The sequence below is a fragment of the Thermobia domestica genome, chromosome 1, assembly GCF_964235325.1.
Source record: "Thermobia domestica chromosome 1, izTheDome1.hap1.1, whole genome shotgun sequence".
In the NCBI taxonomy this organism is placed as follows: Eukaryota; Metazoa; Arthropoda; class Insecta; order Zygentoma; family Lepismatidae; genus Thermobia; species Thermobia domestica.
Genome location: NC_137454.1, coordinates 67,251,734 through 67,264,960, shown reverse-complemented (window position 1 = coordinate 67,264,960; position 13,227 = coordinate 67,251,734). Strand labels below are relative to the sequence as shown.

Here is a 13,227-nt window from a genome sequence, read left to right as displayed (position 1 = left end):
CTGAAGGAGCCTGACCTGCAGAAGAGGGTGCATTTCTGTTCATGGCTGTTGAGCAATGTTGCCAGTGGTTTCTTGGATCCACTAATGCTCATCATGAGTGACGAGGCGTGGTTCCACCTGTCTGGGTACGTAAATTCCCAAAACAACCGGTATTGGTCGACAGAAAATCCACACGCAATCCACCAGGTACCCTTGCATGATGAGAAGATTGGTGTTTGGTGTGCCATTTCCGCCACACGCGTTATTGGGCCCATATTCTTTGAGACGACAGTGAACAGTGACGTGTATATGGGAATCCTGGAGGAGATTTATACACACTTGACCGAAGAGGAGCGTCAGTTATGTTACTTTCAGCAGGACGGTGCAACATGCCACACATCAGCTGCATCATTGTCCCTTGTGCATGAGATGTTTACACCAGAGAGGACAATCAGCAAAGGCTTGTGGCCTCCTCGGTCACCAGACTTGTCCACGTGTGACTTTTACTTATGGGGACTGTTAAAGGGAAGAGTATACGAAACAAATCCACATACAATTGAAGAACTCAAGACCAGGATCCAGGATGTCACCAATAGCATTACAACACAAGAACTGACAAGGGTATATATGAATCTCCTCAATCGTGCTCACATGTGTGTTGAAGTGGGCGGAGGACACTTTCAGCACCTGCTGTGAAGGCTGCGGTGAAGGTGAGTAGTCATATTCAATACATTACATTTCATTTTATGTGTTCACTTTACGGGCCGGTTTTATGTGCCGCACCCTGTATATATATATATTTGCCCTCTCTCTGCTGGTCTACTGATTATACCCATTTGCCTTTATAACATTTTTCCATCTTGCAAAATGTTCTCATGAAAACGCTCACCCTGTTCATTACTTACTTTTTCAAAGAGCAAATAATTTTTCAAAGAAATAACTCAAATGGAAATACAGTGAATGAATTTAAAATACATATTTCACCCTTGCAATTTTTCAAGAAGGTTCTGTACCAATATTTCAGTTTTCTCTCCTTACAAGTAAACCTATCGATGTCGAAATCTAGTTTCTTGACCAAACTTTGCAAAGAAGTGTAGAATATCAAGAAACGAGCGTAAGCAAAATTTAAAGTGCTTCCGTCCATAAAGACGGCCGCAGTGGCCAAAAGCCTGATTTATCAGAATAAGCCATAACAATATTATCAAGTTTGAAAATTTCATTTTACTTGTAAAACGGATAAAGGGATGAAAAACAAAAGCTCACTAACCGACAACGGGAGAAAGTAGAAATCTTCTTGGGGGTACGCTTATCATGGCCGCCATCTTCAAGTCGGCCATCTTGTACCTCGCTTGATTTTTTTAAAATAGGAAGAGGGTCATGTAATATATGTAATTGAGCTAAGATATTACCAAAATACAATGGTGAAGTCTATGTTTCCATAACTTATATTTGTACGACGTAATGCACGTTGATATGAATTCGTTGGTTCAATGGTTTTTTAGCAGCTGTATCCTTTTGAAAAGAATTCAAGTCAGGAAAACCTAATGTACGCCAGTGAGAACATCGTAGGGAGCTACTTATGAAAGGCATAATCGGCTTGAAATCGTTATCGACTGCAGACAAAATGAAATGATAACGAGACGATCACAAACTTTAAGGAACTGATGGAAGATGGATGACATATTTTCCATTTGATTATTTGAGTTTGAAAACAAATCTTCATAAGCAGCCACCTATTCAGTACGCACTAGTATACATTCAGTTTTCCTGACTTGATTAAAAAAATACATCCACAGGATTTTTCGCAGGAGAGGACAAAATTTGTCCTATATCCTGCCAAACCTTTTCCAGTATGTTGCGGTTATTATCAGCAGTGGCTGCTGTGATGCGGACACGCAGAACATCCAATGTTGTTAGAAGTACTGGTACGAAAACATGCTCCTTTACAAAACCCCACATGAAGAAATCGCATGGAGCCAAGTCATGTGTACATCTAATCACAGATTTGTATGCATAATAATGAAGCACACAGAAGATCTTCCTTCCATTCGAAGGCATTTTCCTTAACTGCTTGCTGCTGACTCCTAGCGGTAGAAATTGGAAATACTGCGTGAAAACTAAACTTTGAAAGTTAACCGTTTGAAACGCATGTCTCACAATAGCATATGTTTCTTAGATTCCACAATAACTTTCTGAAATCAGGTTTATCATTTTGACTTGCCTTGTATAATTATTAGCAGGTTGCGTAATATATTGACACCTCTTATTATTTCATGTCATTGAGAGCTTCCAGAGACTAGATTATGAGTTTGTATTTTGTTTCTAAAGAATTTTGCAATGTGTTGTAAATGGTGTAAGTTGATCAATATGTAAGTTAATAATATACATATTTGATGTGTAAACGTATTTAGATATCTATTAGGTCCATAAATTACCATATAGCATATATTCAACCCCAAAACTGGCGATATTTTGTAGCTGAAAGAGAGAGCTAGATATATAAAGGACCCCATTACTTTCATTTCATAAACATTTTCCTGTACATCACTTGCAACCCTCTTTAAAATATCCCCCCCCCCTGCGTTGTATGTATCAGCGTTGTCAGGTGTAAAGAATGTTGTCTCTTGCCACTTTGAAGAGTTCCAATGAGACTGGTTATTTTGGTAGTTATTGGTGCACCCTCCTCAAATACACCTGGATTCGACCCTGTAAACGGATTATCTTGTCTGACTTTAATCCTCGATTGGTAAAACTGAGCACAAGAACAATAAATTTATTTTGTATTGGAATAATCAGTGTCTAAATAAAAAAAAAAGACATTTTAACAAAAAAACAGCTTTTAATTGACAAAAAGAATCATATGTACAGTATAATGCCATTCAAAAATCATGTCGCAAATACATACAAAACCTATCTTGGATTGTGTAGTCAAAATCACCCTTAAAACCAGCAATAAAAATCTTACTATTATTGTATATGTGTATTCTTTACACTTTGTTAGGTTAACAACTTCATCATCATCTTCTAGATATGTCATTTGATGGTTCAGCTAACTATATTATAAGCTGTCATGGAATACAGTAAAACTCTTGCAGTTAACCACTCTTGGAAGTTATATATCTCCTTATCATTATACATACATTAGTAATAATATACATTATTTTTTTTTAAAAAAAAAAAAAAAAAAAGCTATGCATACTTAAGCTTAGTGGTGACTCACAAGAAAAGTCATATTCTTACAGATTACCATTTTATTGCCACAAGACGAACGAATTTTCCTGGTTTTCTAAATTTGTTCTCAAGCATTAGGGTATTAGGAAAATTTCTTTCCCTTAGCTTGTAGCAAAATAAATTGCAATTCTTATCAATATGACTTTCATTGAGAGCCTCCACTTCTTAAGAGGACCCATCACGGCGAAATTAAAATACCGCTAATTTTACAGTAATTATGTGATATCTTTAAATAAATAAAAGATAATCGACATGTGGAACAAGAGCGCGCTACACAATATTATTTTACATCAGATACCGTTATTGCCACTCACTTATCTGCTTTCGATATCCAGCCATTTAGAAAATCGGCATTTATTTTCGCGTTTATAAATGGCTGCAAACGGAAAGGTACTATAGGTGACCCGTGTTAACGGTACCTCATGCAAGATAATATTGTCTACTGCGCTCTTGTTCCACATTTCGATTATCTTTAATCTATTTGAAGACATCACATAATTACTGTAAATCAGCGGCATTTTAATCTCGCAGTGATTAGACCTCTTAAGCTGCATTGTCGAAAACTTCTGTAATACAATAGTTTTCATTGGAACTGTTGAGTCCAACTTAGAAAGAGTTTTACTGTATCTATTAGTTTAAAAATCACAAACTCTCATAATTTTGGACATGCAGTTAGCACAATACAATACAAGTATTTTTATTTAAAGAAACAATCATACTTAATTTGGGTTACAAAAAAAATTTCAATCAAACATATTTGATTATTGTACAATGCTTGTATGATTTCTATACATAAAGAAAATATATTCCTCATTTTGTAAGGCAGTTTTTGTTTATACACATTTCATTTCTTTTCTTTTTCCCTTTCTATCAATATTGTATTCCTTCTAGTGGTGTATTCATACTAATCAGTAATGTACGGTAGGTTATCGAATTAGTGTGGGGGGATAAAAGATAATACTGAAAGTGCAACGATAATATTTATGTATATTTAGTTACAGGCAACAAGGACAATAGTCCGGTACATTATGATAACAAATCTTGTGGCTAGACTTGTTTCAACTTGTTTTATCTATGCTGTTAAAGATATAATAAGTGAGGAAGCCATAGTTGATTGAAGTGTGTTTTTAATTTCTGCGAAATGAATGGTAAGTATTAAGGAAATATAAAGTTTAAAAGGAATAAAAAAATAGTTTAATTTATTGAAATAAATATCGTGGCAAGTTTTGGTGATTATTATAGTAATTTAAACGAACGTGAACCGCAATATTAGTTATATATGTGTGTGTTACAAAAGGATGTATTTTCTCTTGTGAAAATATTATTTTAAGTGCTGTAATTCGAATGAATTGTTCAAACAATAACTAGACTAACGCTATTTATTTGAATTTTTGAAGAATTTATTGTTTGATGATTCGAATACGAAACTACTCTATTCAAGACACACTGCAAATAACTTGCCTACTAAGGAAAATATTGTTCTGTCTTGATGAAAAGATTAAAGTACCATATGATAACTTTTCACTAAATTCTAAATTTTAGCATATTCTATGGCATGGCATTGTTCTACGGCTCAATAAGTAAGTATTATGAAAAATCAAACAAATATATGTGCATAGATAATAAGAAAATGTGTAAATAGATGTATTCTTGAAGAGTAAAATGCATTCCAATCTTTAAGGCCTTACACAGAAGAAATTGTAGTAAAAGAATAAACTTGGTATAAAGAGCTTTAAAATGACTTAAAATGCCACCTCAGTCACTCTAAACTGAAATTCTAAATAACATTTTGCCGCCAATTTTATTCTCTCAGTACAATCTTTGCAAAATTTAATTATAATACTAGACATTGAAAGTGATCATGCTAGGACAATGTTAAATTGAAATCTATGACTAAAACTATGATACACTTCCTCAAAACTATCTATTTTCTATTATTGTTAATAAGTAAAGTTAAATTTTAAGAATTTTGTTTTTGTTTCCTAAGTGTTTCTAATAGTAATCAACATTTCCATTACCAATGTCTCTTGAAGGTTTAAGTGGTTTAAGCAATACATTTAATTTATTTCTCTTAATATTAACTTATTTTATACAGATTTTAATTTATTTTATTGTCAACCCGTACTGCATTAGATGATTAATCAAATCCTGTATGATCCTGATTTGTTTTCTACACTCATGTTAAAGCCACCTGTCTTTCTTAACAGAAACTCTATATTGTTATTGTTAGATAGAATTAAATTGTCATAAATCTGGAAGTGCAGTGTGTCTTTCGTTTGTTTCAAGTTCATCTCATGTATCTTATGGACACATATTTCTATGGACGTAAAGTAGAAAACTTCTACTGAAGGAATAGCATAGATGTGAGTCGATGAACATACTTGAAAAGGTTTAAGTTTTCCGCACTATTGCTTGTACGATTTTTATACATAAAGAAAATTCCTCACTTTGTAAGGCAGTTTTTTGTTCATACACATCTCATTTCATTCTTTTCCCTTTCTATCAATATTGTACTCCTAATTAACCTTATACCTATTAACTAATTTGCTATTAAATAGTAAGCTATAGGCTGTTTCTAGACTATTTTTATAGACCAGAAATTTGGGTACACAATTTGTGATGTCATTATTTCTAGGCACACAAATGTATACATTATATGAAAGGTCTTGAAACTAACTATTAGACATGTAACAACATTTAACAGATCATGTCTGGCTTCCTTTTTAAAATTTTGATCTAAAATGCCCTTGAATTACTCACTAAAATTTAAAAAAATACATAATTGGGGAAGAGGGTGGCATTCTGCAAGGCAGCCACGTCAGTTAACCCACTTATTGGAATGTTGCCAAATCTATAATGGGGAAATTTTACTTTTACAGACATGCTGTATGTCGTTAGTGATATGAGAACTTAGTGAACATGTAATGTTCGCTCACCGGAGGTTTGGTGATAATGTGTCGCGTTCTGTTTTGACTCACACCAAACGTCAATTCGACTTCCGTGTAATACATCGAAAAAAAGAACTCTTTTTCTCAAGTATATGAAACTTTACAGCTTTCGAAATGGTATATATTTAATTTACTGTTTGTGCCTTATCCTAATTTAGTGTGTGGTTTCCCAAAATACTGAATTACATCAACATGACACGGAAATAGTACAATTTAGATAAATTAAATTGATATAGAGGGACTGTGATGTGATTACATCGTACAATACTCAAGTAGATAAATAACAGTTCTCAGGGTACAGATCAGTGGCGTATTTACGATTTTGTTTCGGGAGGGGCTTTGCTAACTTTCGGGGGGGGCTTTGCCTGGAAATGTGAAAATTCTGCAAGATGTTTAATTTACTTTACTACACTAAGTAAGATTTCGGGGGGGGGGGCTTAAGCCCGGAAGCCAGCCCCTAAATACGCCACTGGTACAGATAATAACACGGTTGATTCGAAGTTTATGTTCGTTTCAACACTGAGGCTTATAAGACATAGATCCACAACTTTACGGGAATTCTGAACCGCATGAACTCAACAAAAATCGAACGCAGGTCTCCCGCGTCAGTGGTGCGCATGCAAACCACATACAAGTAATATACCTATATATTCCATTAGAATTGTCAGTGTTATTATTTCATCGATCTTCCTTTGGACTTGTGTTTTTTGTTAGTTGTTTGTACTTGAGCAATCAATATTTCCCAACCTTTCACAATAGAATGTTTTGTTGTTAGAAATGCTTTGATATTCGTATGTTCTTTCACGCTCTTGTGGTTGCTCAATTTGATCTATATAGCAACAAATTATCCAGTCGCATTTTATCCTGGAACTAATTGTAAAAACTCACTTTTCGTACGGTAGAATATGTTTATGGAAAGTATTCGAATCTCTTCCCTCGTTAGGATACGCATGGAGATGAATTTGGGCTTAAACGGTATTGAGGGTGTCACTATTCATCTCAGCGACCACAAAACTAATGGATTGGATACCAATATCGGTCGTTTCCGGTTATTTTTAGTATCATCTCTTTTGTTCCCACTCCCATACCGATGGAGGCTGCAATTCCACATAAACAACATCAAGAGTTCCATTATTTATCCCTGCAACCCCCGAAAGCTATGAACTGGACATTAATATAGGTCATTTCTCATTATTTTTAGATGTCTTCCCCCCCCCCATCTCATCCTTACCTTTACGCTGCAAACCTAAGTTACACCAGGGTAAATTTATGTACCAAAAATTATCGGCGGTGTAGCAGTCTAAGAGAAATTAGCTGTTGAAGATCGTTACTTTTTTTTTTATTTATATAGATTTTAAATGTATTTTTCCTCGAATTTTCTGATTACCCATGTCAATAAGCTCATTAAACCATTTGTGGTAGCATATGATTGCTGATGCCGAATTATATCGATGAAGTAAGTAATTTCGTCACTTCCAGTGAGAAGAAAAATGCAAGGTTCGAAAAGTTTCATACTTGGTAAGCAAACATTGTGAATGGTGGTTAAAAAAGAAAAACTAAAAGAAACACAAACTAGTACGCATATGATTTATATCTTGTTTTCATAAACTATTTATTTTTTTGAAGTGTCTTGTTTCGGAAACTGGGGGAAAAAGTGTTTTATCTCTTTTGTTTACAGATTGTAATGTTTATAGATTAAAGCAAACCGTATCCACTGTAAGTTCTCTATGTAGCACATTTCTTTGGAACCTATCGAAAGAAGTGTTGTCAGAGATGATGGCGGATAAGCATGTACGCTGGAATTATTTTGAGCGGTTCGAAACTTTTCGGGGGTCCAGATTAAATATGAAGATAAATTATATTAAAATTTGTAAAATTACCCCTAAAATTAGACTAAGTTTACAAAAAAAGTTAGGATTTCGGGTTGTTCCAGGACCCAACCCCTGTGTTCATCCCTGGTGACGGAACCAGTTAGCTTTTATCCACCTTTTGTGACACCATTGATACTGATCGTCAACAAACACTTGATTTTTATAGTAACTAAAATAGATTATATAAACTGTAGCAAATTGCGTAGTAAAGTTATAATTCTATTTGTTTGTATCGAATTACACGTTATATCTATTTATTAACTATACGAATGAGTTCACCACAGTTGCCATATACCTCCACTATAAATAACCTTTGTACAGATCGTCTAGGATATATCCTTGTATAACAGGACAGGAATATACCTTGGTAGATTGTGAAATACAGGACACGTCCCAGGATACACAGGACGGCTAATAACCCTGTACAGGCTGTCAGATAAATTTTCTTACATCTCATAAACTATTCGTTTTTCTCAGTACAAGGAAATGGCTTTTCCCAGTGCTGCCTGTATAAACATCCGGCACCTGTTATAGTTAGTCTATGATTATCATGTTGTTTGTAAAGTGTATCTGTACCTATGTATACACTAGAATATAAAGTACGTATATTAGTTTCATAATACTATTTCACATACATATATAGCAAAAGTTCATATATTATTTCTTCTGTATTATACTTGTACACAATATTACAATGATATTGCATGTGTAGAATCTATCTTGAACAAAATTTAAAGGCTGCGAAAAATAAATGTTTACAAATAATAAATGTGTCATACAAATATAATTTTCTTCTAATTTTTTCAGCTTTTGTCCGTAAGAATACGGCAACTTATGCTTAGATATGTTATGTTGATTGTAACTTGTATAAATCAACAGTAAAGTTTTTTTTTTTTCATTAGCAAAGTTACCAACTGTTCTTAAAATTGTAGTTTAGCATAATAATCTCAATATTATATACATGTTTATCTATAAAATTATCATAAAAATATTGAGCTTTACCAAGGCATCTCAAATTTACTGCGATCAATTACAGCGTAGGGGCCAAAACGTTGGCAGTTGATTAGCCTACCTTTTACTTCTGTTGGACCTGCTATATGTCCTTCTAAGGTTACAAAAGCAATTCAATTTAACTTAAATACAATGGTTCCCAACTTTTTTTTTTTTTGATTGGCTACACATTTTACTGTGAACGCACACCTCATCTCAATGCACTTGTTTGTTATAATAATAATAATAATAATAATAATAATAATAATAATAATAATAATAATAATAATAATAATAATAATAATAATAATAATAATAATAATAATGTAATACTTATAAGTTTCTATGAAGTATTGACTCTGTGTAATACTGAGCACTGCTGCTGCTTCTGTTTGCGTTGGTTATTAGAATCTGTCTCAAAATTGATTTTACCAAATTATTATAAATGCTTCATGATTTTTAAGTTTCCTGATACACTCTATGGGACTGTGCGACACACCAGTTGGAAACCATTGCTTGAATAAGTCTTCGAAAATGATGTATATTACTTAATGATAATTTAGAGCTGATGTGAAATTTACTAAAAAGATAAATGAGATGCATTAATTCATTTGGACAATATATATATGGACGTTGACACACACACACACACACATTTCACACACTCGATAATAGCAAATACATTTTCCATAAAATATAAGCCTATACTGCTTAGTAACACACATATTCTACCTGTCTATCAGATGGCTACATAATGAATTTATTGCTGTGCATTTGTTTAAAATATGACCAGTCATTCCAATTTGCAAAGCTTTGTATTCTTATCCATATCTAACAACTGGAAACGTTCTTTGATCAAATAACATATAACCTGTTTTCATTCAAAATTATAACATCTCAAACGAGAGGTGAATGGCCAGATTTCTGTCAATTGAGATTGTTCATATTTATTTCAAGATAACGATTGTATTTATTTTAAACTACGAAGATTTATTTCTTTAAAATATGCGTATTTACGTGCCAGCAGCGAGTCGATATAAACAAGATCTACAGAATTTGAAGTAGCATCTCAACAGCTGTAGAACATCAAAACTCACTTAAAAAAAAAAAAAAAAAATCAGATCTCAATTTAATCAAAGTCTTTTCATATACAACTTTGCTGCTTATAAAGCACATAAATACAAATAGACTTTTTTAAACTATCATATTTTGCAGAAGATTTTAATAATACTTCCAGAAGATTTACTTAAACGATTGTAAAGTTACCAAACAAGTCAGGAACATTATGTGATAGTCAAGATTTGTATGGATGTCGCTGCTGTAGCATTTGCGTAAAAAAATGTATTTTATTTCATTATTAGTAACAAATCGTTGAATCTCTCTGCTAAGGGCATGTGTTAAGATGTTCTACGATATATTATTACACTGTAAATTTTTTCAGTAAGTTTGCAGCAAATCATTTAAGTGTTTTACAGTTTCACAATTATTAAGCTATAGTGATGTTGCTAATTTAGACATCTTATGGCTAAACATAGCCATTTTCGTATGCTGATTAATTAGAAAAAGTGTGGCCTAGCTATTATCTATAATCTTAGCCAATTCTACATCCATAATTACCAATTCCTAGACATTGTTCTTAGTAGTAGTTGAATATCTTTTCAGTTTAAAATTTCTTTTTTGGAAAAATGTTTATTGCAGCTAAGTGTAGGTTCCTTCCAATCCTTCTGCTTGCAGTAGCACATACATTTTCACATCAGAGTAAGTTAGATGTCTTACTTGTATCATCCTTACCTGTGTCACGATCTCAAGGGAAATCGAGGTTAAGGAACATTTTGTTTTTTTTCTGTAGGGAATTTGTATATGATTTCTTTCGAGTAGTACTCTTAGCTTCGGCTTTGTATTTTTAGAGTTGTACTACACTAGTAATACAACCAAAATATAGCCAGCATTTCCGCAAGAATTGGAAGCGAATAAAAAAAAAATCAAGATATTTTTAGTACTTCCAGTCAGTGAGGAATCAAAACGTTTGATTTGAGAATATCTCATAGGATATTATAGTATATTTTAAGTTAGTTCACTAAAGTTATGAAATGTCTTGCTTACTTTATCGATAAACTATATTAGTTAGAAAGCTTTAATTTTAGGTAAGAATAGTCATTTCGTTACTTTCTGTGCGTCATTTAGTTACTTTCTGAAAGTTTCTATTGGCAACACTGAAATAATATGTAACACAAGGAGTATGGCTCATATCACACAGTTATTACTTTAACGCCAACCATCATTACTGAAATATGAACAATACTTCTCATGTTAACTAACTCTGCAATTTAGCGTCAAGACTTTCATTGTGTGAATGTATTTCTTTACAAAAGAAAATAATGTGCGCAGCTAAAATCAGTTTTGTTTTCGGGTAGAAACCACCCACTTCGGCTCAGAACTCTCAATATTTACATTTTTTCATTAAAACCTAAATTCACAACCCTATTATGTACCTTGTGCTTCACTTGAATTTAAGAAAATCGCTATTTCAGTCACTATTACCCACGATTTCTGATTCTTACCAACTTGAATTCTTAAACATTGTACGCCAGTAGGGAAGACATTTTCCAGATTCTTCACGTCCACTTTACCATCAATAAAAGGGGCCAATGTGACGAATCCTTTGCAAATAATACGTGCCGGACTCTCAAATGACAAGAATACATCACTTGCTTGTAGTTCACCATCTGTTAGTCTATCTGGAGGTTTTCTTTTGGTATCTCCAGTCTCTATAGCAACTCTTTTAAGTATAAGAGCATGTGGGAATACGATATCGAAAGTATCTCCTGGTTTTGCAATTCCCCAAAACATACCAGGAGCTGGACTATAAGCATATTCTGGACGATATTGGCGATATGTGTCCATACTAGTAACTAGATCAGCTGAAGGGTTTATCACATGGAACTTTCTTGGAGGAACTACGTTGAAACTTTTATCTTTAAGATTTTGGGTCTTGTTTGGGAGAGTAGAATGCAAACCTTTATGTTGGAACAAACTAGGGATTCTTCGTGTTGGCTTACCAGAATCAGGAACTAAAAGCCGAATAAAGTGTTGAATAAGTAAATCTACAGGTTGTTCTTTATAAAACATTTTGAGCAATTCTATAAGCCGTGGAAGTTCTTCGTTACGAAACGTTTGTCCAATGGCTAACAATCCAGAAAACTGTAGCACTACCCAAGAATTGTTAGCATTGAGAGAAATAAACTGACGAATCGCAGTGAGGTAGTGATCAGCACAAATTACGTCATCTTCTAGCACCATATAATACTCAGAAATGTTTTGGCTGTAGGACATCAGGTACGCAAAATCTAGCACTTGCTTTGCGCGCCATCGAACGCGCTCTGGAGGGTCGTCAAATGTTCTCCTGGAGTAGCGGAAATCTAGATCAGGATAAATGCACAATGGCGCTTGAATCACTTGAAGAAATCCTGATTGCAAAGCCTTCTTGTACATATTTTGGATACGTTGTTTTCGTTGTTCTCTAGAAAAGAACATAAAAAGAAATATTGTTACAAATCGACAGTCATGTTAGAAAGTCAGTACAATCTCCTCTACTTCTATGAAGACACAACTCTCGTATTTTGGTACAAATGAGTGGTTTAGAGAAATAACCTGATATTAGTAGGTCTAACTGGCATTGCACTAACAAAGATCAATTTATTTTCCAATTTCCAGATTGTTGATACAAGAAAACAGGAGGGGATGGGTATGAAATTTTCCCATGACTACAAGAGAGAACATGAAAGAAAATGAAGATTCATAATATTTATTCTGTTAATTCTACATTTGCAATGTAATAATTTATAGAAGTTTGTAAAGTTAAAAGAGTGCTTTATTAATTAAAACTTATTATAAAAAGTGAACACAAGGAGTCGTGCAGCTTGACCTAAATCTGGTCTCGGGTTCGATTCCCGGTGAGGGCACTCGGTCGAAATAGTATAAAAATAGCTTTCTTTAGGCCAGCCATCCTGAATGAGGTTTTCCTGGGTTTCCCACATTCACACCAGTCAAATGCTGGGGTGGGATCTAACTTATAGGTCTCAGACCGCTTCCTTCCTTCCTTCCCTTTCCCCAGATAGTTTGCTCGCCGAGGGACGTCATCCCTCATACGTAAAAGCTAACATGGCCATAGATACCGAAAGCCCAGAAATCTAATTCCTAATCCTAAT

General features: G+C 33.9%; 1 protein-coding gene across 3 annotated transcripts in view; it reads right to left on the bottom strand.

Annotated features, from left to right (window-relative positions):
- Positions 1-2,798: 2,798 nt before the first annotated feature.
- LOC145685693 (alpha-1,3-mannosyl-glycoprotein 4-beta-N-acetylglucosaminyltransferase C-like) overlaps positions 2,799-13,227 on the bottom strand; it is a 36,527-nt gene continuing 26,098 nt past the window's right edge. For all 3 annotated transcript variants that reach the window (XM_081758138.1, XM_081758147.1, XM_081758128.1), the window contains exon 4: positions 2,799-12,539. In XM_081758138.1, the coding sequence (XP_081614264.1) occupies positions 11,504-12,539 (1,036 nt within the window). In that variant the 3' untranslated portion in view covers positions 2,799-11,503. The remainder of the gene's footprint in view (positions 12,540-13,227) is intronic.